This window comes from Cyanistes caeruleus, chromosome 5 (assembly GCF_971803275.1).
Source record: "Cyanistes caeruleus chromosome 5, bCyaCae1.hap1.1, whole genome shotgun sequence".
Classification (NCBI taxonomy): Eukaryota; Metazoa; Chordata; class Aves; order Passeriformes; family Paridae; genus Cyanistes; species Cyanistes caeruleus.
In genome coordinates this window covers 40,788,565-40,815,854 of record NC_141705.1, presented here as the reverse complement: position 1 = coordinate 40,815,854, position 27,290 = coordinate 40,788,565, and the positions used below count along the sequence as shown (strand labels likewise).

Sequence of the window (27,290 nt, the reverse complement as noted above, 5' to 3'; positions counted from 1 at the left end):
ATTTCCAGCATTGGGTTAACTCCACTTTTATGATGTTGCAAATGAAAATACAAAATGCTGTGATGTATGTACCAGGGGGTCCCATTAAATGCCTTTGGCAGCTGGGACATTCCAAAGGTTTCATGTTTGATTTTCATTCTGTGGGAATTCCAAAAAAATTCCCCCTTTGTCCAGCAAGAAGTAATAAAATTCCAGTATTTCAAATGCCCACGAACCTTAATTTTACTATGCATTTCTCAGTATGTAGTGATTTCTGCATGTAATTATTGTGTTCAAATATTCTGTTCTTTGCACAAACAAAAAGTTGTTTATGCAAATATAGCAAATTAATCTATCCTAGCTCCCCAATATTAGGAATTGGAGTGGAGTTTTTAATTTTAATCCTGAAAGCAGTACAAGTTTATGGATTAACTACTTGGCAGTACAATCACTACAACCCTCAGTCTCTCATTGCGGGAGAGTCTATAAGGATGGCACAAATGCAATTAGATACATTTTGAAAGGTATATATTGTATAAAATAATTGCAACATTTCTAAATGTCAGTGATTTTGAAATTTTGTTTTTCCCATAGAAATAATCTGAATACTATCTAAAATTTTTAAGAACATACCCCAGAAGCCTTCAGTTCTCTGCTGACAGGTCATCACCCCTTCCTAGTCTTAGAAGGCTATGCACATGAGTTTTGAACTAGCATAAGGTGGAAAAAAACCCCTTTGAATCCAGCAGAGATGGCTTACTCCAAGGAAATGATCTTAAACCAAATGTTAACATAGAAATAAATAAAGAAATAAGACCTAATAAAAAAGAGTTGCAAGATTATTTCTATAAATAAAGCTGTATATTTTTCTATTTGCAAACCAATTTTGCCAAATCTTTAAAAAATGGAAACAAGTATGAAACATGGACTGTCAGTCCAAAAAAAAAAAAAAAAGGAAAACAAAAAGAAAGAAAAATAATATAAAATCGTAGTGCTTTAATTGTAATTCATAGTAGTATTCCAGATGTGATATTGATTTTATATCTATGTATTAGCTAACTTGTAAATAGATACTTATATATCTGTGTGTGTGTGTGAGTGTATGTTTTCCAATATACATATAAAGAGAGAATGGGGAATTCAGATGTGTAAATAATGATGTTAAGCACTGTGCCCACAGGTGCTGACTGTCTGATGGGAATATATTTATTTGTGATTGGAGCTTTTGATCTTAAATATCGTGGAGAATACAACAAGCACGCTCAGTTGTGGATGGACAGTATTCACTGTCAATTGGTTGGATCGCTGGCTATTCTGTCTACAGAGGTGTCAGTCTTACTGTTGACTTATCTGACTTTGGAAAAATACATCTGCATAGTTTATCCTTTTAGGTGTTTGAAGCCCAGAAAATGCAGGACAATTTCCATTTTGATTCTTATTTGGATAATCGGGTTTGCTGTTGCTTTTATCCCACTGAGCAATAAGGAATTTTTCAGGAACTACTATGGCACCAATGGCGTCTGTTTTCCTCTTCACTCAGAACAATCAGAAAGTTCAGGAAGTCAGATTTACTCTGTTGTGATTTTCTTAGGTAAGTTGCATTTTTTCTTTATGTATTACTAGATCTGCAAAGGAATCAAGTTTTCAAACAAATAAGATAGCTGTGAAGTTCACACCTCCTTGGATTTAGATGCTCCAGCAAGCATTTAAAAACTATTTCCAATATAAATACTTTACTGAAGAAGATGTGTACCTACTCATCTTAAAATGCATGAGGAGCTGAGAAAGCAGAAAGAAATTATTGGCCATTATGTTGTTGAATTAATAGGGAAGTAGAGCAATGTTAAGGCCAGAGAACTATTTAGTTTTAACCAGATGGCAGTCATTTGCCAGTTATCAGTGAATAAAAAGAATACTTGAGTAGAGGCAAAAATTCAGCCTTCAGATGAGGACAGACTCAGATTTTCTGACCATTTAACTCCATGGGACTAGCAGTTTAGATGAAATATTCTTCTTTATTACCCAGACTGCAAATAGATGATGTAGATTGCCATTATGTTTTTTTAGTATAATTTTAATTTTTAAACAGGTGTCAACTTGGCAGCTTTTATCATCATTGTGTTTTCCTATGGGAGTATGTTCTACAGTGTTCACCAGACAGCTATTATGGCTACTGAAATTCGGAATCACATCAAAAAAGAGATGATCCTTGCTAAACGATTTTTCTTCATTGTATTTACTGATGCACTATGTTGGATACCTATTTTTATTTTGAAGCTCCTTTCTTTACTTCGAGTAGAAATACCAGGTATGTCCTTTCTTTTATGAGGCTGCATCAACAGTGCCTGCATGAAATGTTTCTTCTACCTCAGAAGAAAAATAATTTAATGAAATGAACTATATTGCTGCAGCTAACTTCATGTTCTATATCTAGATATATGTACACACAATATAATGAACTATATACTTTCGCTATTTAATTTAACTGTATTACTATAATCATGAAGGATTAGTCACCTTTGACTTACATACAAAAGTCCAAAATTCAAATAATTCAAGTCTGTCTCCATATAATATCTATAAAGTGTGAAAAGTATATTTGAAAATCAAGGCTGAGTTGCATTGGCTTTTATCATCTCAGGGCTTTTTCTGGATCTGTTGCCTAAATGTCTCAGGACCATATAGTATTTTCTATCTTGATTTAATAATATATCTTATTCTGAAATAATTTTATTTTACAAGCTGGTATTTATAGTTCAACTCATTAAGTTACATAAAGCTCTGCTTATCTTTTTCATGCTGTGAATATATTCCCATGTAAAGACAGTGTAACCTAAAAGATTAAAATTGCACCTTAATTTTTTCCTTCTCTTTTCAATACCATTAGATGCCAGAAATAAAAGCTTCTTCATGTGAGGCTCGTAAACTCTGTTAGAAAGGGTATGTGAGCACGAGCAGAACATCTGCATCAACAATGCATCAATCTGAATCTGCATCAACAGCAGATTCAGGCTCAATGTACAGATGTATGTCACAATATTACATGGGCAAGAAAAAGTTCTAGCTCAGATGATTCTGCCTTATGTGCTGACCAGGAGGGTTGGGAGTTGAGATTTTCAAAGCTTGAGCTTGCATCTCAAATGTCTGGAATTTGCGCTTATTATGTCAAATATTCGGTTATTTTAAATATTTTAAAATTCTTCTTCAACAAGCTATCAAGCCATCTGTGATATTTGAAAGAAAATATTGTGAAAAGCAGAAGCAGGTGTATTATAAGAAACCTTGAAAAAATTTTGCTGAATAACAGGGTGATCGTGGGTTAAGCAAATTAATGTTCTGATAGATGAACCAGATTAAACAGTTATTAGTCATTTCATGAAACTAAAGAAATGACAGCTAGCTGTTCAAATTGACACAAATCGTAAAACTCGTTCAATAGCATTTGCTTTTTGTCAGTGATACATTGTGACAGTTTTAGAAACTAAGCACCTGCTTGTTTCCAAAACTGTAGCCAAAGTGATGGGCATGAACAGAAATGTCTTGATATTGCAACAAAGTTGTAAAACTGGAGTGGGTGTCCCGGAAGGAGAGGTTCAATTAAGTTTTGTGTGCCTCTTGAAACAGTTCTGTAACAGTTTTATAAGTCAAACAATGCAACGGAGGCGCCCCCTGACATCTTTCAGCACTTTAATCCTGTCCCTTCTCCACCTGCCCCTCAGGTAACTGATCTCCCAAACACTAAAGGATGAAAAAGGGATGTTGTGAAGATGCATAGACAGGCATAGACAGAAAGTGAACACAGAAACTCTTACCAACAGGGAAAAAAGGAAATGAGGAGAATGTATACACTGATCTTTTTCAGGAAGAGGAATGGAGAAGTCCTGGTGCAGAAGGCACTGAGGGGATACGGGGGATGGAGGATAGTTTTGCAGGCGGACAGAACATCAGGGGTATCATTAGGGGTGCATGTCATCAGTCCTGGGAAGAGGACAGGGAACAGAGATCATAGGAAGAGTTAAGGAGCAAAGAAAGCAGAGACAAAAGGTTTGAGGGCAAGAAGAAGGGGCTCAGCCAGAACAAGAGGTCTGTCAGGGCAAACAGGAAGCTATGGCATAGAAAAGAGTGGTAAATGGAGCTATTGGGAGAATAATAAATGTCAGCTTTTGCAGGGAGTACCAGAAACAGAAGGAGATAAGCAGTGCAATTGTAATAGAAAGAAAAAGAAAAGCACCTGTTGTGCCAGGAGCTCAGCCTAAGAGCACATGACCTCCCCCTCTCACTGGGGAGCTGTGCTGTATTGGCATCAAGTGCTTATGCTAACTAAAGAGGACAAACACTGGGATGCATATTACAGCTGCCTTTCTTTTTTCTTCCCTAAGGTACCATAACTTCTTGGGTGGTGATTTTTATACTGCCAATAAATAGTGCTTTGAATCCTCTTCTATACACTTTGACTACACGACCTTTCAAAGAAATGATTCATCAGGTTTGGTACAACTACAGACAAAGAAGATCCAGAAGAGGTAAAGGCAACCAGAAACCATACGGTCCGTCATTCATTTGGGTAGAGATGTGGCCAATGCATGAAATCACACCAAAGGTTACGAAGCCTGTGCTTTGTACAGACTCTTCTGATGCTTCAGTGACTACACAGTCAACAAGATTAAATTCATACACGTAATTACACTTTGAATCCTCACGGTGACATCGGCACTGTTAGCTTCACATCCGTGGGCTTGCTGCTTTACAGCCACGAGGAAAATGAGGGAGCTGTGACATCAGGGCTCACGTGAACCACTGCAGGAAGAAGAGGGAGCCATGTGTCTGTTTGCAGGTAGAACTGGCATTTTACCATCTCACAGCAGTACCTGACATTGTGACAATTCATCCTAGATCAGAATGACAAATCAGTTGTTTGGGGCTTTTTTCTTCCAGAAGCCAAGAGTGTGGGGGAAAAAAAAATGAATTGTCATTTGAAACATCTCACACTGAAAGCAGATTGTTTCAAAATCATTTATTTATGAGGAAGTGTGTGTGTATGTGTGTGTGTTTTCTTTTTTCTTTTTCTTTTTTTAAGTTCCCATTTCAACAGATAATTTTTTTAAGAGTTAATTGGTTTCCTCATTAAGAAATATATTTTCTCCTTGAAGTTTCTGACTTAAAAAGCTTTAAGGAGCAATAGCCATAAGAAAAATAATTAAATTTCAAAATTAGATCTGTTAACTGTATTTGTCAAAGCCAAGCAAGTGGAAATTACATTCCTTTTATAAATGTACAGACTATTTCACTCATGTAAAGGCAAGAGTGGAATTGCAGTGATAGTTCTAATATAGTCGCCAGGTTGTACAAGGCCTTGATCAGCCTGGTCTACTGGGAGGTGTCCCTGGCCATGTCAGGGAGGGGCTGGGACTAGATGATCTTAAAGATTCTAATTCAGGCAGAACCAGAACTGTGGTGAAGAAAAAAATAAAAAGGAGATGTTTGGGTTTGGGTTTTTTTCCCAAGTGAATGTCCCCCAGCTTTAACTGGTGGCAGTTTCCCCCTTCTTACTCTGAAAAGACTGGACTGAGTATCCCAGCAATCTTGCTGCTGCTCTTTTCCTCACTTTTCTTAGCAGGCTACCAAAAGTAGCTCACCACAGCTTGCAGACTTCAACAAATTCCAGTCTTAAGATGTCTCTCTATGTAAAAGGAAGATGGTAAAATAGAAAATTATCAGTCTTAAAAGGTGTCATGACATCTACATTTCAATCACTTGGTACATGAATGGATGCACTATAGTTAAAGTAATTTGAAGACCACAGCCATTCAGCACTTTCTGAAGCATTATTTTACTTCCCAGAATTAAAATGGTAAAATAAAAAATCCCCTAGAGGCAGTTCCTTCACACATTCTTACTGAAGAGAATATTTTCTATTATGAATTATTACAACTTCCCTTCTTCTTTCAGTACCGTATTCAGTCTGATGGCCTAGGAGCCCAAAAAGGTAAAAAAAAGCTTTTTTTTGCATTGATTTGAAACTATTTAAAATTAAGTTAAAAGATACTTTCAATGTTTGCACTTGACTTCTTAACAGTATAAGAAGTAGAATTTTGAAAGTGTGACTCACACTTCAACTGTTTACAGAACTTTGGATTATCTTGAAACTGAAGATTGTTAAAGCATCTTGTTTCCACTACTGTATGTTCTATTGAAATAAAATATTATCTGCTGAACAAAACTACTTCTTTTCCAAGTTGTTTAGCAATATTTTGAGTTGTGGGGGTTAAAAACACCTAAAAAAAAAAGCAAAATTTTGCCTCGTGGATTGCCTTTAACTAGGACAATTAGAACTCAGTTCAATAGAACTTCCTTACTCTGAGGGGCCAAGCCCTCTCTAGGAGGGCCTTCGGTGAGATATGCAAGGATCCCCAACCTTGCCATTACGTGTTTTTCACTACATGTGACTATGGTTACATTCACTGTCACCTTTGTTTCTATCAGTAACACAATAATAGTTCAATAATACTTCAGAATTTTTGCAACATCTTTATTGTTTTGATAAGCAAACTACAGCGGGTCTTTCTCAAAGTCCTATAAGTAAAAATAAGGCCTGCTAATAAGTCATGACAGAGTTGTGTTCTCCTGCAGCCTGCCATTGCACCTCAGCATTACTGTTTTTCACAGTGCCTGGTAAAGGTACAGGAGTGTCAGGACAGCTATTTATTACAAATCAGCCATCTTTCAGACCAAAAGGTTCTATTATCAATCTAGTCACTGCTTAAGGCAAAGATAAAAAACAGGACCAAATACTGAAAAATCTCTGAAGTGCTTCCCCAGTGACAGGATATGTCACGAGATATATGGTCCACCATAAGGCACTTTATTACAACAAAAGGTAGCATAAAATTGTTTGCAGTAATAAAACATCTTGCAAAAAAATAAACCTGCAGCTTTATAGTCATATATTGAAATACTGCTAAAAATAGTAAGATTTTGGATACAGGATTTTTTACAGCTCATAAATAAGCCACAACTTGCCACATTATCCCGTACTCAACATGAAGAAAAAGTGTGCATAAAAAGAACTGAAGTTAGTTGAAGTTTCCCTGGGGCTGGCAGGGTTTCTGCTGCTGACAGCTCTTGAGGAGGGCTGACAATTCTTTATCCTAGGACACTTGTAATGAGTTCTGAACGTAGCACACATACTAACTTTGTATCTACCACGTTAGCACGAAAGAGAGAGGAAAAAAAAAGGAGCACTGAGCATTAAGATCGCTTGAGCTTCAACGAAGAATCTAAAAGTCAAAACTGATTCCTAAACAAAGTTTTTTTTTATTCGGTGGACTAACATAAAACATTCATACGAGAGCCCTGAAGTATTTGAGAAAGAACTCCGGGGGCAAACAAAACTCCACGTGAGCTCCCTCCAGGAGGAAAAGAGCCCGCCGCAGTGCGGGACGAGCGGGCAGGGCCAGCGTCAGCCGCTGGGCTTCAGGGACTCGTAGCCCTCCCTCAGCAGGTCCCGCCACGTCCTGAGGAACCGGGCGTTCTCCGAGCACTTGGTGGCCAGCTCCTCCACCTGGGCCGACACGGCCGAGGTCGCCTCCAGGATCTTCGCCAGGGAGAAGGCGGCCTGGAGGGACGGCAGAGAGGTTGGGGGTCGCCGGCGCCCGGCACGGTCCCCGAGGGGGCCCCGGAGCCCGCCCGAGAGCGGCCGCACTCACGTCGCCGATCTGCATCTCCACCTCCTCCAGCAGCTCCCGCGTGTCGCCGCCGGGCAGCTCCGACGGTCCCGACCCCTCGCTCCCGCCGCGGACCCTCCGGGGCTCGGCGCCGGGCGATCCCTCGGGCACCGCCGCGGGCGGCAGCGGCCCCGCCTCGGCCATGTCCCGCTCGGCTCTCCCGCGCCGAGCGCGCCTCCCGCCCGAGCGCCGCCCACGGCACTCCCGGGCCGCGGATGGGTTGGCAGCGGCCCAGGCACCGCCCCCGAGGGCGGCTCTGGGAGCTGTAGTCCTGCCGCCGGGACGGGGCGGACCCGCGGCCGGGCGCGCAGGCGCGGCGGGGCCGAGGCCGCTGGGGTGTGCGCAGGACGGTCGCGGGGAGCGGAGAGTGCCGGGGGCCGCTGCGATGCTGCTCTACCGCTGCCCGTCCGCTGGCCGAGGTAACGCACCGGGGCTGGCTGCAGGGCCCGGGGTAGGCTGGGCTGGGCCGGGCTGGGGCGGCCGCTCGGCGCGGCGGGTGGGGCCGGCGGCTGGCGCGGCGCCGAGGCAGAGCAAAGGTCGCGGCTGGGTCGCGCCAGTGTCGGGGCCTGAGCGGGGCCGGCGAGCGGGGACCCCGCGGCTCCCCTGCCCGCGGCTCCCCCTGCCCGGAGGCGGGAGGACAGCGCTGTGCGTGAGCGCTGCCCGAGCCCCAGCTCTGTGACAATGACCTGGGTTACTCACCTGCAGCCGGGTGCGTGAAAGATGGGCGGGTTTTCTGAGCGACGCTAGGTGTCATCTGTTCTGAAGAGTGAAATAAAGCAGTGGAATGAGTGTCCTTGCTTGGGAAGTAGATGTAGAGGCAGCATCCCAACAGCTGTACTGAAGAGCTGCCGCAGAGCAAAGTTTCTCCTTAGGAATCGCTTGGTTCTTGCAGGCGTGCCCCATCTCTGCACCCACCTCTGTTATTATCAGACGTGTTCTTCAGAGTTTCACTTCTTTTGCATATGTGCAAAATAACTGTTTTTTTTTATTGTTTGGGGTTTGATTTTTTTTTTTTTTAATATGCTGTGTGTTTCTTAGTACGATCAGTTATGGTCAAATAAAAAATTCTAAAAGTTAAGTTATCGACCTTGTAGAGTACTTATTCTCAGATCCTGTCTGGTTGCAGGTGAAAGGTAACTAGGAATTATTAGGTGGTATGATAATAATGTTGGTTAGGTACAGAATTCCTGTTAAGGAACCCAACATAGATTATACTTGCTACCTTGTGTACCTCTGTCCTGTCACTAGGCAGGGTTATGGCACAGGATGCTTGTGCTGGCCTTGCCGATTGCCATTCTCAGCTAAACATTTCAGTCATGCATGTTGGTGATTTGACTTATGTAGTTGTACAGAAATACTCCACTTTAAATATGATGTTATTATTATTCTTCTTCCCTGAAAATAGAGAATTTTTTAGGGAAGGAAAATTACTAGTCAAGGTGCATTAGTTCACAAGTCTTTTAACTATAACTAGTTTTCATACTAACCATACTAGGGTTTTTTATTACAAATCACACGCATGTATTATTTCTTTCTAAAAGAGGAAAATGATGACATGTAATAGCCCTCTGAAAAGAGTCCTGGTTTGATAATTTGAAACTTTATTTTCATCCATTTGCTTACAAAGAAATTCTGATTTGTTGTCCCAGCAATTACTCTATCTGCAGCAAAGGTAAAGGTTTTCTATCTGCTGTTCCTAGCTTTGGCTAAGCACACTTGTGTTCGAGTCTGTGCTTTTACTGCAGACCATGGCATGTACTTTAGATGAACTGTCTTGTTTTAGTAGCCCAAGCTGTGTGTCTCAATATGTGTTGAGATGTCAGAGCTAAACTTGCATGGCCTGTTTCTACCATTGTTTGGTCACTTTTAATGTAGTCTGAAATACACCTTTTGAAGTTCAAAATGAAATCAGAATTTAAAGTATGTTTCATCTGTGTATACACATATTATCCTATGTCAGCTGTGCATGGCTGGCCTGTGTACTGAGTAAAGAATGCTTAAAGGGGAAGCTTTTTTTTTTCCCTGATAAAAAATTACACAGCATTCTCTTAACTTGAAAATTAAAAAAATCTGTGTTTATTGTTCCTCATCTTCATATCACCTGGTAGCCTTTGGGAGGGGGAAGCAGTCATATTTATTACGCTACTTGTGCCTCTGATATTTCGAGAAATCTGGAAAACTTGATTTGACAAAGTTGTTTCTGGTTTTTGCAGCACGTCAGTGCTTTCATGCTCTAAAGTTGATAAAGAAAGATTGCCTTCTGTCACCGCGTGTCTCACGATGTGCCTCTACTGCCTCTGTGCCTCGCATAACTACACATTACACAATTCATCCTCGGGACAAAGACAAACGATGGGAAGGTAAAAACATTGCATTCTTTAAAAGCTGCTTTATTATTATTCTTATTGTCATTGCTGAGTTTTAAAGACACTAAAATGCGTTGCTGGTATTTTCTCTTTATGGAAATTGTGTTTAAATACAGTAGTATTAATATTTCAAATGGAATTTTTGCTTGCTGTCTCACAATGAGTGTCTTTGGTGCTATCAGAAGAAACTATGCTTGTTTTCATAAAGAAAATGTACAAGCAGCTTTGATTTAGTGATTATCACAAGAAGATTTAGTTTTCTTCAGTATGTATCTGCTTGGGTTTTTCAGTTGTTCTTACTGTGAGGGTTTAGCTTTAGTGAGAGAGAGGTTGGAAGAAATTGGAGATTGGATTATGTTATAATTTCTTTTCTATTGAAGGGGTAAACATGGAAAGATTTGCTGAAGAAGCTGATGTTGTCATTGTTGGAGCAGGCCCTGCAGGCCTTTCTGCAGCCATTCGACTCAAACAGTTGGCTGCTGAGCACAGCAAGGAAGTGCGTGTTTGTCTGGTGGAAAAGGCTTCTCAGATTGGTGCACATACGTTATCTGGTGCTTGTCTCGAGCCAAGGTCCTTAGAAGAACTCTTTCCAGACTGGAAAGAGCGAGGGGTATGTATGAGCATGTAAACACCAAAGTTTGTTATTAGAGTGTGATGAGCTTTGTATCTGACTCATTCTGGTATGAGTTAGTACCAGGTACCATTAGTAATTAGTACCATTTTAAATACATTGATGGAACAAAACAAAAATGGGTCCCTTCTTTTTAGTCTGTTTCCTGTAGTTCAACAATGCTAAAAGTTTTCTGTCTACACAGATATGCTTTGCTCTTTTCTGTAGTAGTCCTACTGCATATACACAACATGTCTGGTGCAGCCTGGGGTGCCCTGCACTTGCTGCCTTTGTGCAAAATCCAGCTCCTGTGTACAAGCAGGAAGATGTTTGGTCCTTACCAATGACAGACTCACTGGATCTGTACAATAGTTTTTTGTAGAGATGGCACAGCAGCTGTCAATTCTTTGGTTTGCCTTATGGTGATAAATCTGCAAGTTGAGCTGTCTTCTTTAAAAAGGTCTAGAATATTGATGTAGTACAAGCCTGTGTACAATAGATGTTATTTGCAAAGCCATATTTTTTTTTTAACCTCAGTGGTTGTGTTGGCTCTTGCTTCATGACTACTTCACAAAGTACTTTATCTTCTCTCTTGTGATACTTTCCTATAGAAGTGCTTTACTAAATCTGTACTTGACTGCCAGTTTGATAATTTGATTTTGTTGTTTCTGTTGGATTGGCTAAGAAAACATAACTCTCTACTTCTATTTTTTGTAGGCTCCACTTAATACTCCTGTAACTGAAGACAAATTTGGAATTTTAACAGAGACATCTAGAATTCCAGTGCCAATTCTTCCAGGTAAAGTTTAGTGTGGGAGAAGAGAGTTTCCTCTGTGTCTTTTTGAACTTCTTCATGAATCAAAACAAATTTGATTTGGTGTAGTGCAGCAAGTATATGTAGAATGTAATAGGTTAGAGTGATGCAGTCTGCATAGGTGATGGCTCCAATAATACATGAGATTACCTTGAAGATAGTAGCTGTAATATCTGCTTTGGGTGTTTTGCTTAGTAATTTTATATGTGTGTGTGTGTTTTTTTGCCTAGGACTTCCAATGGTTAATCATGGAAATTACATAGTACGTCTGGGCCACCTTGTGAGTTGGCTGGGTGAACAAGCAGAAGCTTTGGGTGTTGAGATATATCCAGGCTATGCAGCAGCTGAGGTACTAATGACATCAGTGTGTGTTTATGAAAAGTGGCCTTAGAGCCCCCTTCAGTGCAGTCATGATGATGTACCGATGCAACATTCTTTTTAACTGATATATATTGTGAAAACTGTGTTTCTCTGTCTAAATTCCCTGGCTTAGATCTAGCAAAGTGGAAATGGATTATACAGTATGTGAATAAATACATAATCTTCATGTTTGGTCATTAAAGAAGTCATAGTTTGGCCATTATAAGTCATAGTGCTTAGAAGTTCTGCTTTAGTTTTCTTTCTTTCAATGAATAGATTCAAAGTACAGTTTCATTACAGTGTTTTTTGTTTGTTTCAATATTTCCAAAGGTACTTTTTCATGAAGATGGTAGTGTGAAAGGGATAGCAACTAATGATGTAGGCATTCAGAAGGATGGAGCACCTAAAGTAAGTATCTATCTTCCCCATAACTAGGGGTCTAATTATGGAAATTGTGATACATCTGCTTCTACTGCCAGCAGTAGTCTTGCTGCAGCATAAGAACAGTTGTAAAATTCAATACCTGTCCTCCCTCTCTATTTAATTGGCTTGATTACCTCTGAAAGTTCTGGTCTCAGAACATTGTAAAATTCTTCCAAGATTAGTAGAAAAAACATTTTCAGAAAAGTTGTCTTGAAGGAGATTATGTAAGGGTGTTTGGCATATGTGAAATCTAGGAACAAGGGAAAGAACTCCAGGAACCCCTGGAAAAAAAGTCCAAAGGTGAAATAGAAAGCTTTAGTCCATCTGGTAACTAGCAACATGTAAGAGAGTGTGCTTCTGGCTGGTTTGGTTTCCTTGATATGCACTTGCTGACAGTCTGTCTACCTTGCTGGGAGAAGGTACACACTTGAGTCTTTATACCTTTATGCTGGTTGGTCATGTTTCTGCATCCAGAAGGTGACTACCTGCCCTAAGTGTCAGACTTGGGATTTTTTGGTTTTTGGTGGAATCCAGAACCTGCCCTAAGTGTGCTGTTTCCTTGTATAATATGTTGGGAGAATGTGGCATCTCAGAGTTACTTGGAACAACTTTCACACAGAATTATTTGACTACATAAATTAGGAGTACAAGTTTTTTCTTAACATTCACTTTCTTTTTTATAAAGTTTCATTCTAGTTTCCTAGAGTTTCCAAGAGGTATTCACTTTCACATAAAGTGTGGGCTATTTTTCCCCATTTAAGGCAGGGAGTGAGAAGAAAATAATCGTTCTTGCTTTGAGAGAATAGAGACAGTGGAGGAGTAATGTATTTTTCCAGTGTAATATTGTGTATCTGCTGTAGGGGACAGACATGCTCTCGTTTTCCAGTGCATGCTTTGTCCAGAAGGTGGCACAAGTAACCTGTGCAGTTTCTGCTGTAGTGAAGCTTCGTTGGGAGTTTAGGTCTGTTCTAAGATACGAAGGAACAGTTTTAGGTGTATTTCTTAACATTCTCAAAACATAGATTGATTTTTTTCCCATTTGTTTTGGGAGAATGTGTCTCAACTGCTTTAATGTACACACTGAGTATGCCTCTACTGCATTTTTTTTTTAGTGCACTATCATCCAATTCAAGTATTTTATCTGTCAGTTAGGTCAGCTGGTATTATCTCCAGTTCATAAAGGCACAGGTAAATAGATGTAGTTTGTATAACCTCCAAGGCAAGAATACCTTCAATTTGTTTATACAGGGCCTAATCAAATAGTCTGTGGTTAATGAGTAGATTTTCACCTTGTCATCAGCACCAACCACATAAAAATGACAGTGGGTAAAAATGAATTGTAGAAAGTTGCACATTGATTCTTGTTTTGATACTGGAGAAGGTTGTTAACTATGAAATACAATTCTGTCACATTACTGAAGTGTTTCAAATGAATGAATTTCTAATATTTAGAATATAGAGTTGTAGTTAATTTGTTTTATATAAAGCTACTTCAAAGTGGACACTATATACTGAAGTGGTAATTCTTGTTTAGTATTTTATAAAATTAGTTCATGTTCACATTGACATGAAATTCAAAGAGTACAAAAGATTTCACAAAATCCTGTGACTCCTATTTAAATGTAATTCTCAACTAGAGGGAACATTTTCATTTGTAAGTTACAAGTAGATTGCCCCTGAGAGACAATTCAAAACAAAATCAGAAAGCTTCTTTTGAACCTATGCTGTCTTACCTTGAGATGGTTTAATTTGGTACTGCTGAAGATCTTCATCCAAATTTGTTTTCTTTGTCTGTTTCAGCATTTAACTTTCTGACTGAAATTAAGCTTCTTTTGTTATAAAAAATTTTTAAACATAATCTGTATTGGAGTAACATCATTATTCTGAATTAGTGGGTCCTTTTGGGAGCTGGGGTGATTCAGGTTTTTCAGATATGGTAGTTTTGTCTAGTCTATGTCACGTGTGTAGGGGCACACACACACAGTGTTTTATTGTAATGTGACTTCATGAGCAAAAATTAAAGTGTGAGGTTACAGGTAAAGATTCTGTGTCAGGGTTCCTTTGCACCTTGTGAATGAGCAGATTTGATATAAGTACCCTCTGATCTCAAAAGATTTTCAGTGATGAATAGCCATTCACTGTGGGACTGCTTTACTGGAATCTCCTTCCAAGACTTCTCAGGGGTGCATCATGGTTAGGTGGAAATGACAACTGAACTAGAATCATAATTGGCAATGGTTTGTAGGTTCTGAGCTGTGCTACCAAGTAGTGTAAATCACTTTATTACTCTCCATTTTCTTGCTGTGAGTTTGGTGTGGCACAGACCTAACTGCTGATGAAATGTTGTACTTTTTGCAGGCTACCTTTGAAAGAGGCTTGGAACTCCATGCTAAAGTCACAGTCTTTGCTGAAGGTTGTCATGGACATCTAGCCAAACAGCTGTACAAAAAATACAATCTAAGGGAGAATTGTCAACCCCAGAGCTATGGCATTGGATTGAAAGAGGTATCACTTGCATAATTTTAACAATTAAAGAAATTACCGTAAGACTTTAAGGTAGATTCCGTTTGCTTTCTAGCTGATTTGTGTAAGACAAAAGAATTAAAGAATTTGAGTTACACTTTCAGAATCTTTGCTGTTCTGAAGCTGATCAGAGCAGATGCTCCCTGAATGTCGTGACTGTTCCATTTCAGCTGCTGCTTCTCTTGTATCTGTTATAACTAGAGATACCTGTGAATCTGCTCTGTTAACATTTTCAAATTACAGTCGTTCGTGAAATCTGTTTTCCATGTGTACTAAATGAGAGAGGGATTTGTGCTGCCTAGTTTTGGGGGGATTTAGTACATGAGGAAGGAAGAAGATGCACTCTGTGGGCTTTCTGGATGTTAGTGGAAAAGAGAGAGGAGAGCTGCTTTCAGATGATGGATGAATTGTGATCTCTGAAGCACCTTCTGGATGAGCCTTTCTTTAAAATAAAAGCTCCATTGGGCAATATAAAATTGGGATAGGCATGAGGTTTCCTTTTTAAAATATTCTATACTCAGGAAATATCACTCATGAAAAAGACCACTATTATTTTAGAATATGTTCAGAGTTTTGACTATAGCATATTCTGTATTACTTTAATATATGCTTACAGCTACTAAATGTTTGTTACATGATTAGTTTACACTTCTGTACAGAATAACCACTCTGTAAATATGACATAATCTTAGTTCCAGTGTCTAATACTGAAATTGTCATTAAAGAAGAGTTTTCCTGTAGAGTTCCCTTGCTTCCAGATGAGACTGTGTCTGCTTTGGCAAATGGTACAGTCCAGTAGGAGTGGATCTGAAGTAGTTGGTGCTGATGAGCTGATATCTGTACTATGCACACCTCAGGTTTATTTTTACTTTGGACTAGCTGTGATCTAGTCCCATAGACTGAGTGTCCTTTCATGATTGGAATGCTTTAGATGGACTTTTAGGACACTGTCTTTTAGTTTCACATTGAAGGAATCCAGTTCATGCCTTCCACAGCTGCTGTTTGATGTGAGTCAAAGCACAGCAAGTGGAAGGAATCAGAAGTCCTGCTCAAAAATGTTCTCTTGAATCTAGACTGGAACATTACTGATGGGCCCCAATGCTTGAGCTGATCTTATGGCACTCAACTGCCCTCCTGTCATTAGACAGTGCATGGCACATACCTCGATGGTGCAAAGAGGTTTTGTGAAATGAGCAGAAAATGGACTCATTCCTGAAAACATGAAAATGCTTCTCTGAGTTCACCATGGGTCAGTGCAGCACTGGAAATGTGTAGGAGACAGCAGAGACGTTTGACAGAAAATATTTAGATCAACTTGGGTATATTGCTTTGTCCTGACCTTGAAAAGCTCACAAGATAATTCATAGAATCATATGAAAAAATAATACTGTCAAACAAAAAAGTCAATATAACCATTGCATTCTGTGGCGGAAGCATCTGTCAAAGTCAGTAATATTAGGAATCTTGTGGTTGTATGAAAATTTTGGGTGTAGTACTGGAGTCTGTCACATTTTCTGATACACAGCATTTAAAGGAAGAAGGGTATTGGGAACATCTTAAATGGTGATCCAAAAAACTATGCTGAGCAGTTGGTATTTTTGCATTGCTCATAAGAGTGAATTAAGTTTTTCCTATATGTAATTGTGTTTGTCCTTCAGTATATATTGAAAGATCATTACTTTGCAATCTGAAGTATTTTTTTGGTTATTTTCATTTCAGTTATGGACTATTGATGAAAAGAAATGGAAACCAGGAAGAGTGGAACATACTGTAGGCTGGCCTTTAGACAGACATACATATGGAGGATCCTTTCTTTATCACTTAAACGAGCGTGAGCCTTTAGTTGCTCTTGGATTTGTGGTAAGTGAAGTTAGTTTTTTCATTCTTGCTTGTTTGATCTTCATTTTATGCAGTTTCTTTTCTCTATTTTAATGAGAAAATGTAAATACAAGAATAGGAACAGACCAAATTTAGTCCTTTCTCAATCTTGAGTGTGCTTATGCCCCCCATAAGTGCATAATTCCCCATTAGGGAAGGCTAATTTGTCATATTAATCTGTCTTTAATCCACTGTCATTTATTGAGACCAACTAGAAAACTTATGAGTAATTTCTTTGCAAACCAGGCAAATTTTGGTAACGGCAAAACCAAATGGCTAATCAAAACTATGTTGAAAAAAATCTTGTAAATTTGGAAATCTAAATCACATGCAATTTCTACAGTTCCATTTCCTAATTCATGTGTCAGCCATGTGTAATTCCACTTTTTGAGAGAAGCACATACACTGGAAGCACTGCAGTGCTACAAGCATTGCCCCTTTAATTTCTGAGCTCTTCACTTTGTTTTTGGTATTCTCTACCCCTGTTGGAATTGCTCTCTCTAGCAACTGCCTTTCTGAATTGGGCAAGCAGGTTCTTCCTGCTTATCACCACTTTATCAGAAGCAGTGAGATCACTAGAGGTAGTCTGGTGTCATTCTGGCAGCCAGGTGATACGAAGAGCAAGAATTGGAAATATTCTCTTATCACCTACAGTCAAAATGAAAAATTCACTATTTACCCTGTGCACGTGCTTGAACACAGATGTTGTAAGAGTCAAGCATACAAATTGGACTTTCAGCAGCATGGGACTGACACTTCTGTCTCCTAGATTTCAGAAGGATTACAGAGTATGTAGAAAAACTCCATTTTTGTCTGTCTGTTCCATAAGAAGCATTGAAAAATGCTTGTTAGCTTTCTCAGACACACACACTTGTCCTGTACAGATTTCCAGCCTTGGAATTAATAAGTACATACAGTAGATACTCAAATTCTGTTTGATTTAGAAGGGCTGAGAGCTCTGATTCTCACAGAGAATGACAGGTAATCAGTAATGTCCATATTCTCTCCAGAGAGGAAAAAAAACAACTTCTGTGTGAACTAACAATCACTTTTTTTGTCTTTGACCTTTATACCTATTTCAGTCTGAGATGATTCCTGTAGTAGGGTGGTTTTACCCTTATTTTGAGACTTGTTCATTAATTTTGTCTTGTCAGCAGCACTGATGTGAGCACTGCTCTAAAAGCAGTGAGCCGCCACAGATACCAAAGTCTTGATTGCTGCTGACTCATGATGTATTTTGTTACTTATCTCCAATAAAGCTCACAGGAACCAGAAATAATCCCTTTCTCAAAAGAGAAAAAATCAGCAAGAGAATTCTTTTGAAGAGTATCTTAAAGATGGGAAATGCAGAGTATATGTTTGGGCAAATTCTCAAATGCATGAGAATTCTGGGCATCCAGCCCACCAGCAATCTTTTTTCCCAATTTTCTGCTTTCATCATTGCTCCCCTGTGCTTTATTATAATGGCTCACCTAATTGGAAATTATAATTGATTGCTAAACAATTTGAAGAACTGTTTAAAGTATGAGAGCACAAGGACATAACAATCAAAAAATAATTGTTTACCTCTTTTTTCAGCTTTTTTAGGGCAGAGGTATGAAATACAAATTTAAAACAACTTTTGCTACTTATCCCACACACTAAATCAGGCTTAATTTAATCCCTTTTATACCAAAGACAGATAAAATGAAGTTACAGTGCAATTAAATATTTTCCATATTTCAGGTGGGGATGGGAGCAGACTTGTAGCAGCAAATTTTCAGGTTTGCTTCTGCTTTACCATTAATAGAATGTATTTTTGGCAGTACTTTAAGTAGAAATATCCTGAGGTTGCTTTAGAATAACATAGATTTAAAGACTTGATGTGGCAATATGCAATTGTTTTAATTTCAAATTTTTGTTGAAATGTCATACCTTATCTCTTATTAATGTGCACTTTTTTCTTTTTTTAAGGTTGGTTTAGATTATCAGAATCCTTATTTGAATCCATTTAGGGAATTTCAGAGGTGGAAGCACCATCCTAGTGTACAGCCTACTTTGGAGGGTGGGACAAGGATTGCCTACGGTGCCAGAGCGTTAAATGAGGGCGGTATCCAGGTAATTTTTTTCACTAAGTTTTTATCTTTGAGTTTCTGTGGCCATATATTTAGTGCAGTAGATTTGGGTTGCATGATACACCAAATGTTTTGCTGGACAGAAAAACCTTGTTGTCTTGGTGGGTACTGGCTGCTGAGATTTGCTAGACACAGGCTCTGTCATACTGAAAATCTTCTGACATACTCACTTTACTTTCTAAATGAAATACAGAATCATCAAAAAATTTAGATTGGAAAAGACCATTAACATCATTGAGTCCAGTAACTAGTCCACCACTGAACCATGTCCCTAAGTGCCACATCTATATGTCTTATCCAGGGATGGCAACTCAGCCACTTCCCTGGGCAGCTTGTGCAAGTGTTTGACAGCCCTTCCTGTGAAGATATTTTTCCTAATATCCAATCTAAACCTCCTCTGGCACAACTTGAGCCCCTTTCCTCTCTTCCTGTCACTTATTACTTGGGAGACACTTACCTCAGTGTGCCCTCCTTTCAGGTGATTGTAGAGAGCAATAAGGTCCCCCCTGAGCCTCCTTTGCTCCAGGCTAAACACCCCCAGCTCCCTCAGCTGCTCCTCACATGACCTGAGCTCCAGGCCCTTGGGGAACTCTGTTGCCCTGCCCTGGACACACTCCAGCAATTCAATGTCTTGTGAGGGGCCCAAAACTGGTCAAAGGATTCAAGACAGAGTATCACCAGTGCCAGCTACAGGGGAATAATCACTGCCCTGGTCCTGCTGGCCACACTATTTGTGATCCAAGCTAGGATGCCATTGGCCTTCTTGGCCCCCTGGGTGCACGCTGGCTCACGTTCAGCTGGCAGGACTCCCCATGTCCCCTTTGCTGGGCAGTTTTCCAGTCACTGCCCCAAGCTGAAGGTACTGCATGGGGCTGTTGTAACCCAAGGACAGGACACAGCACTTTGCCTTCTGGATGTCAGTATACTCAGCCTTGGTCCATGGATCAGTTCTTTCCAAATCCCTCTGCAGCAGATCAACATTCCCACCCAGCTTTATGCAGTCTGCAAAAACTGACTGAGGGTGCACTCAGTCCCCTTGTCAAGGTCATTGATAAAGATGTTAACCAGGTCTGGCCCCAGTACTGAGCCCTGGGGAACCCCACTAGGGACTGGCTGCCAACTGGATATAATTCCATTCACCAGCATTCTCTGGGCCCAGACATCCACAGGGTTTTTTGATCCAGCGGAGTATTTGTCCAAGCCATGAGCAGCCAGTGAAGTGGAATTGATGTTGCAGTCAAGTATGTTCAGCAGCAAAGATGCCACAGACAATCTTTTGTTTTACCTGGAATCTTGGGGAAGACAGGGTAGTACCACTGATCTGTTCCTGTGGGGCCATCCAAATTACTTGTTTATCCCAGCAAAAGGAGCTCCTTTTCAGTGCTTGAGCCTTAAGTCACTGATGGTGCTGAAATTGTAATGTAGTTTGGCAGGTAAATCTTTACCTCTTCAAGTACAAATACCTTGAGTTTCTTTCATGCACAACTTTGAATTTTTGCTTTCTTGGGAGGTGGAATACTTAGTTCATTTTGTTAACTTAAGTAGTGCAAAAGGTAAAATTTTGAATGTGTATTCATCAAGTCTTAAGGTGACTTGAAAGGGCTGGAAAAGCAAAAAAAATGGTCTGGAGTTAATATTTAACAATTTTAAAGTACTTTCAACCTGTTGGCTTCTCATCTTGAAACACAGGGTATGGCAGTATGTTATGTACTCCCAGATCCATCTTCCAGATGGTCCTTTCAGTTTGGACCTTAAAACTAGCCTGAGTGTTCATGACCTGCATCCTGTGTGTGGGGCCATGCCACTCTGCCCTCTGACTACTTTGCCTTTCCTTTGTGAATCCCTTCTTAGTGTAAGTGTGGCTTCACGCAGTTTTTGCAGTACAAGCGGAATTTCATCTCAGCGTCACTTGTCACAGTCATGTGGAGTTAGGCTTTGACCCCAGTGTGCATTCCTGGCAGTGAGTCATGTGGGTTCAGGAAGCAACTTCTTGATAACACCCATGCTGCACATTTAATCAATCTGAGCGTTGATTTTGTCCACTCTGCAGCGGAAATATGTCATATCACATTGCAACACAACTGTGTTACTGACTTATTTCAAAAACCATTGCCACTCCATTATTAACACAGATATGATGCAAAATATGATGGTTTAATCTAGACTTTTATGCAAGAGGGGTTTCTTTTTCCACCCTGTGTACTGGTTTCTCTATCACACATAGTTATGGAATTTCTGGCTTTGGTGAAGTAGCCAGATTGTGACTTTAGTTGCACCCTCCTTATACTCAAAACCTATAGCTGAAAGAACACAGTATTTTTTTAAGTCACTTACAAACATTGTGCTAAGTTACACAGTAGAACTACAGATCTTGCACATCTCTGCCTCATCTTTGGACATCTTTGCTGGATTTAAACCATTATGTCCCTTACTTTGCATTGTTCCTTATATAAAAGCATGCTTTGCTTTTTTAGTTTTTTGGTGGGTTGGTGTTGTTTTTTTTTTTATTTCCTGTAGATGGATTTGTCTAGGTGATCATGCAGTCACTCTTTAAAAGACTTTTTTTAATACATGACTTCAGTAAAAAAAAGCTTTATTGATGATTCACTTAGGAAGAGTTTTAAGATTAGCTCTTCTTTTGCACGTGTTGCTTTGATTAATAACTGTAGCAGTCTGACTCATTTGTATCACTGTAGTCCAGGAATATTTTCTTATGTAAGTCATTCTGTAGCTCCAGTTTTTGATTTTGGTAACAGAATTGCATCAAAAAGGTGCATAGAGTTACCATCAACTTCAGCTTTTTTGTTATAGACAACCTTATGACCATGATCTTCGGTCTTTAGCACAGAGTGAAGGTTGAGACAGAGTGCACATGTTTTTGAATGTATGTGGAAGGAAGGATAGGAGTTTAGTAACTTAGTCTCTGTAGCTGCTATTTCATATGTTTATTAAAATTGCAAAACAAAGCACTTAAATTCCCATGCACCCTCTATTTTGTCTCTATTTTATCAGGTTTAAGAAAGGTTTAAGAGTTTTGTGGAAAAAAAGGTGTTGCAGTTGTTGAGCAGTGTATGCTATGAATATCAGGGGGGAAAACCTTTATACTGACAACCCATTTAAGTGTCAAATATTAGGCTCACTTAACAGATTTTAAGTTCTGATCTAAGGGGAGGAAGAACATGAGGTTTCCTGTCTGCCAGCAGGAAACCCTTTGCAGGGAACAGGTGTCTCCCCTTCTCTAAAGAATCTTGTTTTGTGTTTGTATCTCAGGAACATGATGTGTTTCTTCCACTGACTGTGAAAGCAGGCACCAAGTGCCATAGTACTCATAATAATGAGAATTACTACCAAAGCTGCAGTATGTGCTACCTTGTGTGTTACATGATTCATCTTTAATCTCATTTATTCTTTGGCAGTATGTTGGGTAACTATGTGCATATTACATGAAACAGTGGTTGCAGAAGAAAAGTATTTGATCACCATCTTTCTGTGCAATTCAGAGAGTCAGTCAAGAAGTCTTTCTGTGTTTATGTCCATGCTGCACCATTGAATCCTAGTATATAACAGAGAATGGCTGTTTTCTGTGCAAAGAGAGAACATCCTTCATACTTAGTCCCTTTGAAATAGTGTTATGTAGCTGAACTTAAAACTTCTTGTCCCAGAAAATAAGTTGTAGTTGTGTTTTCAACCTGAATTACCTTCCCTATGAACCAAATCACTACGTCTCTGATTAAACAAATAGCACAAAAAACAGAGGAAATGCTGTGTAATATAAGTTTTTTAGTGATTGCCATATGACTATACAGAAGTAAGCAGTCCTGGGTGACTAGAAAATAAGTAATATTTGAACAAGCAGAAGAAACAAAGCTTTTGGTTTGGGTTATCTTAAATTCCAAGGGACATATTTTTTTGACATTTTTCATGAAATTCAACTTTTGTTTAGTATTTAGGTTACTGAAAAATGAATCCTTTCAGATAGTTTTAATAAAAGCAGGATGCTAGATTAAGAGGTGTTGCTCAGTACTAAAGACTTCTGGAGGAGAAGGGTATGTTCAAAACTTAACCCTCAGTGATTTGTGACTTGGGATTTGATCAGAGTTTTCTGCTCAAAGTTCTGCAGTATTCTGCATTTTAAAGCTGTTCCCAGTCTAAAATCTCAATCACCTTGGTAGCTGAGGTATTCCTTAGTTAATATAGGTGTATAACATAGTATATTAATTCTATTGACCTGATATTTGGAATTCATCTTGGCTATGTTATGTTTGTGAATTGACCATACTCAATGATGTTATGCTTATAGAATGGGAGTAAGATGAAGATTTTGCACCAAAATATCTTGGTTGGCTGTGAGCAACTTCTAAAATAAGGAGGAGGGGGACAGGCATGGTAACATGGTGCAATTTCATAAAAAAAGATTTGTGGAAAAAAGCACTGTGAAGTGAGATGAGAACAACTTACTGTGTGGAAATCAGGGAAACAAATGGGGGTTTGGGTTTTTTATTTTAAAGAATTCACTTAAGGTTGAAGGAGGAAAACCACATCAGTGGGTGACACTACTGGAGTTTTGCTGCAGATGAGGCAGGTGGAGAGAGGATATAAGGAAAATGTCACTTTCATACATACTCAACACAAGTAGCGTCTCTATTCCTATATCTTCCTATATATCAAATTCTATAAGTGGAGTAACTGGTGTCTCTTTAGAGAGTGCACATGTCAAGTCTGAAAATGGAAAGGACACTCAAGCCTTATGCCAGTTTAATTTCCAGAATGTTATTTTCACTTTAACAAAGAAGAATAAAACAACCACCTTTCTTTCTCTTTTCTTTTCAGTCAATACCCAAACTCACCTTCCCAGGTGGATTATTAATTGGCTGCAGTCCTGGACTCATGAATGTTCCCAAAATCAAAGGAACACATACTGCAATGAAAAGTGGCATGTTGGCTTCAGAAGCCATTTTTAGTCAATTAATCAATGAAAATCTCCAATCAAAGACAATAGGTAAGATCACTGTATTTCGAGTTGTAATTATCTTGTGTTCAATTAGAACCACCACCAACTAACAGCACTGATTAATCTGGCTGAATCAATTAGTTGGAAATGTGTGAATAAATAATGAAATGGGTATGTTTAAAATATATTTTATTGTTTATTTACTATCAATAATGTTAAATTATTTAAGAAAGAAATTAATATTTGCTCAGTTATTCGTAAGTATTGATCCTGCTGCTAAAAGCTGTAATGACCATCTGAAAAGTAAGCTTATGTTTCCTGAATAAATAAACAAGAATAGTTGGGTTCCTACAAACACAATAAAAAGTAGTGCTTTATGATTCAGAAAGTGTTACTGAAAACCTGCCGAAACAGGCAAAACAAAAGGAATAGATTAAATGTAAGTAAAACAGCGTGAGATTTTTCAAATTTGCTCTTACTGTTGTTAGGATCCTGTTTTCATTCAGTCCTTTTAGTCATTTCAGTTTGAGACTACGTGTATTTTATTTTATACATAATACAAGCACATTGTAGTAATCCCCTGGTCCTGACCACCTTGTAGTGATTTGTTTAAGCCTTAGTTGTCCCCTTAAATCTGTTAATAAAGTCTGAAGGGAGAGAGAATTAGAATTTCAGTCACTCTGGAGATAAGACACTGTAGTCAGGTGCCACATGATTATTTTGGAAATCTCCCCTCTGTACTGGTGGATTCAGGCCTAATGAGTTCTTATTCAGCTGAAATGCACCATATACACAGAAGGCGTGCTGAACAATTAAAACTTCAGCTAGGCATGCCAAAATGCTAAGAATCCATCTGAAGCTATAAACACTGTGGGTGGGTAGTGTGCCATTCTTTTTTGATTTGTTTTATATGATGTTTTTCAGTCTTGTCAAGACTGGACTACTACAGCCCGCTTTCTTCTCTTTGCGGGAATTTGCTTTATGGCAAATATGGACTGAAGCATGCTTTTCATATGTAGACATCACTTAAGACTGATTATTTAGAACATTTATTCCTATAAAGTAGTAATGGAGAATGGTGAAGGGAAAGCTCTCAAATAATTTTCATTTGAAGAAACATTATTTTTTTAGATAATTACTTGACTTTAACTACACTGTGGCAGATGTGTCAAGTGTGAAATGTCTTTGTAGTATTTGTGAAGAATACAATCAAGGAATTTAAATCCAAACTTTGCAGTCAAATATATCTCATGAATGTGCTGATTACAAAGGGAGAAATTACCCAGCACTGGCATTATCCATTGGGCCACAGCCTTGGTTACTGAAATGGGACTTTGGTTGCAAAACTTCTTTGGAAAAAGCTTTTGAACCTGACATTAGAATTGCAAACCTGGCTTTGGATCACAGGTAGACTGTCTTGGTCAGCACTCAGATTCTGTGAGTGAGTAGCTATTTTCCCACAGAGGTGCTAGTGTAGCCACCTGTCAGATTATATTTTGCTGAGGTTTGAGACAATTTAATGCTGCTTGTGGCTCATTTAATAGAGGCTACAAAGGAGCAATTCCAATCTGCCAACAAAATAGGTCTCTTGATTCGAGAGGCTGAAACGTGTTGTCTAGTATATTCCTAGCCTACAGTTCTGAAATTCTCATTTTGCTGATTTTATTGCTAGCAGTTGCTTTTATTCAGCATTTATTTTTTATTTCAAGGATAGTCTTGATGTACTGTAGGTACCTAACAAGTAATGTACTGCCTTAGGACTTGATGTGCAAGAATATGAAGAGAACCTGAAAAAGTCTTGGGTCTGGAAAGAGCTGTATGCGGTGAGAAACATCCGACCATCCTGCCATAGCGTACTTGGTGTGTATGGAGGAATGATATATACAGGTATATTTTACTGGCTACTGAGAGGAATGGAACCATGGACATTAAAACATCCAGGTAATTTCATTATCTCCTGAAGAAGACACTAGATTTTTATGTCAGTCTTTTCTGCTTAGTTTCAGCTAGTGCACATCTGCTCCAGTGGTAAGGCCTTGAAGTGTACAAAAGAAATGGATGATAAAGCATTGAAGCAGATGTTGTCATATTAGCTTACCACAATGTAAATTAAGACTTTAAAACATTGTATAACATGGTATAGATTTTTGTCTTGTGAAAAAGGCTACCTTTATGAATTACTTCATTCTGATGACAAGGGAAATTAAACCAGCTTCATTAAATTGTTCTTGAGTAATTGCAAATTACAGTAATTCTATACTGAAATTTATTAAAAATATATTTAGGACCAGATTTTGCTCAGCTCAAGCCAGCCAAAGACTGCACTCCCATTGAATACCCAAAGCCTGATGGAAAAATCAGTTTTGATCTCTTGTCATCTGTGGCTTTAAGTGGTACCAACCATGAACATGACCAGCCCGCTCATTTAACTCTCAAAGATGACAGTGTCCCTGTGAGCAGGAATCTGGCTCTATTCGATGGACCGGAGCAAAGATTTTGTCCAGCAGGTAGGTAACAAAAATGTGTGTGTCAGCTGTTTCTGCAAGATGAAAGACTGAGTACCTCAGGAAGGGTCCACCTTCTGGCCTAATACTTACTCCAAGCATTCTATCCCAATTTTCCTCCCAGAAGGGGGTTCAGTTGCAGGTCTTAAAATATGTTAGTAGTACTTCTGTGATGAAATAACTGTTAAACATATTGGAAGAAAATTAAGTCACATTAGTAATATACTTCCTTCATTACACTTGCTGGTAAGTAGAGTATACATGCAGGGGGAAGTTGTTCAGCAAAGTGACAGATCCCTTCTTGTTTTTGCAGGAGTCTATGAGTATGTTCCTCTGGAAACGGGAGAAGGATCAAGGCTGCAGATAAATGCTCAGAACTGTGTCCACTGCAAAACATGTGATATTAAAGACCCAAGTCAGAACATTAACTGGGTAGTACCTGAAGGTGGAGGAGGACCAGCTTATAATGGAATGTAAACTAACAGATCTATTCAGTGACTTCTGATCACCAACAAATATGTTGGAGTTATTTTATGCTGCAGCGTAATTAATGTACAGCACTGATTTGAATGTTAAAAGAGTTTGAGACTAATGTGCCATTCTGAATTTTACATATGACTGTTGCATTAAATGGAAAGTTGGTGCCTTCTGGTTAAACCCTAGCCTTATTTAAGTAGGACTTCTTTACAGGAGCTGTATGGCAGGCAAAAGTTCGTATCAGGACTGACAAAGGAGCTTCGGATCTTGGATTTACTGCTAAAGTTCAGTGATAGCAGGAGCCATATCCAGAATTGCACTTATGGTGGAATAATTCAATACCCACCTTTAAAAAAGTATTTTCTCTCTCTAGATGGAGTGATTTACATGTAATCATACCTGGCAGTCAGGGAAATAAATCGGTCTAGAAAACTGTCACCGCTTTGAAGTGCTACATTTTACATCAAATTTACAGTTCTGATGGATTTTTTCCCTGATGGTAATAGTAGGGAATACCTCTTGTAAAGTGGTTCCAACACAAAATAATACTTGCATCTTCATTCTGTG

At 39.1% G+C, this 27,290-nt stretch overlaps 3 protein-coding genes across 15 annotated transcripts in view; 2 read left to right on the top strand and 1 right to left on the bottom strand.

Annotated features, from left to right (window-relative positions):
- Positions 1 to 6,199, top strand: part of RXFP1 (relaxin family peptide receptor 1) — a 61,560-nt gene extending 55,361 nt beyond the window's left edge. For 9 of the 12 annotated variants that reach the window (XM_086891072.1, XM_086891075.1, XM_086891073.1 and 6 more), the window contains 3 exons: positions 1,160 to 1,570; positions 2,069 to 2,287; positions 4,359 to 6,199. In XM_086891072.1, coding sequence (XP_086747198.1) covers positions 1,160 to 1,570; positions 2,069 to 2,287; positions 4,359 to 4,660 — 932 coding nt within the window. In that variant the 3' untranslated portion in view covers positions 4,661 to 6,199. The remainder of the gene's footprint in view (positions 1 to 1,159; positions 1,571 to 2,068; positions 2,288 to 4,358) is intronic. The other 3 variants (XR_015287434.1, XR_015287433.1, XR_015287431.1) reach the window with 1 other exon arrangement.
- Positions 6,200 to 6,487: 288 nt separating this feature from the next.
- C5H4orf46 (chromosome 5 C4orf46 homolog) lies at positions 6,488 to 7,946 on the bottom strand. The gene is made up of 2 exons (XM_023925763.2): positions 7,686 to 7,946; positions 6,488 to 7,594 (listed from the first exon to the last, which is right to left on the bottom strand). Exons 1-2 carry the CDS (start codon positions 7,845 to 7,847, stop codon positions 7,439 to 7,441), a joined length of 318 nt encoding a protein of 105 aa, XP_023781531.2. The 5' UTR covers positions 7,848 to 7,946; the 3' UTR covers positions 6,488 to 7,438.
- Positions 7,947 to 7,969: 23 nt separating this feature from the next.
- ETFDH (electron transfer flavoprotein dehydrogenase) lies at positions 7,970 to 27,161 on the top strand. Of its 2 annotated transcripts, XM_086891077.1 has the most exons (14): positions 8,034 to 8,122; positions 9,353 to 9,375; positions 9,917 to 10,063; positions 10,450 to 10,679; positions 11,397 to 11,478; positions 11,724 to 11,842; positions 12,184 to 12,261; positions 14,635 to 14,781; positions 16,519 to 16,659; positions 18,631 to 18,774; positions 23,622 to 23,790; positions 25,501 to 25,683; positions 26,028 to 26,249; positions 26,560 to 27,161. In XM_086891077.1, the coding sequence occupies exons 4-14, from the start codon at positions 10,458 to 10,460 to the stop codon at positions 26,721 to 26,723; spliced, it is 1,671 nt and encodes a 556-aa protein (XP_086747203.1). In that variant the 5' UTR covers positions 8,034 to 8,122; positions 9,353 to 9,375; positions 9,917 to 10,063; positions 10,450 to 10,457; the 3' UTR covers positions 26,724 to 27,161. The 2 variants fall into 2 exon arrangements, with proteins under 2 accessions (XP_086747202.1, XP_086747203.1); XM_086891076.1 differs by lacking the exon at positions 9,353 to 9,375 and having other exon boundaries at positions 7,970 to 8,122.
- The last annotated feature ends 129 nt before the right edge of the window (positions 27,162 to 27,290 follow it).

Excerpts from the sequence above, each read along its gene's own strand:
- ETFDH (XM_086891076.1), top strand. The coding sequence starts at position 8,089 with ATGCTGCTCTACCGCTGCCCGTCCGCTGGCCGAG. Across the intron at positions 14,782-16,518 it reads ATGGCATTGGATTGAAAGAG|TTATGGACTATTGATGAAAA; the intron begins GTATCACTTGCA and ends TTTTCATTTCAG. Across the intron at positions 23,791-25,500 it reads TCTCCAATCAAAGACAATAG|GACTTGATGTGCAAGAATAT; the intron begins GTAAGATCACTG and ends GTACTGCCTTAG.
- C5H4orf46 (XM_023925763.2), bottom strand. The coding sequence starts at position 7,847 with ATGGCCGAGGCGGGGCCGCTGCCGCCCGCGGCGGTGCCCGAGGGATCG. Across the intron at positions 7,595-7,685 it reads TGGAGATGCAGATCGGCGAC|GCCGCCTTCTCCCTGGCGAA; the intron begins GTGAGTGCGGCC and ends CCGTCCCTCCAG.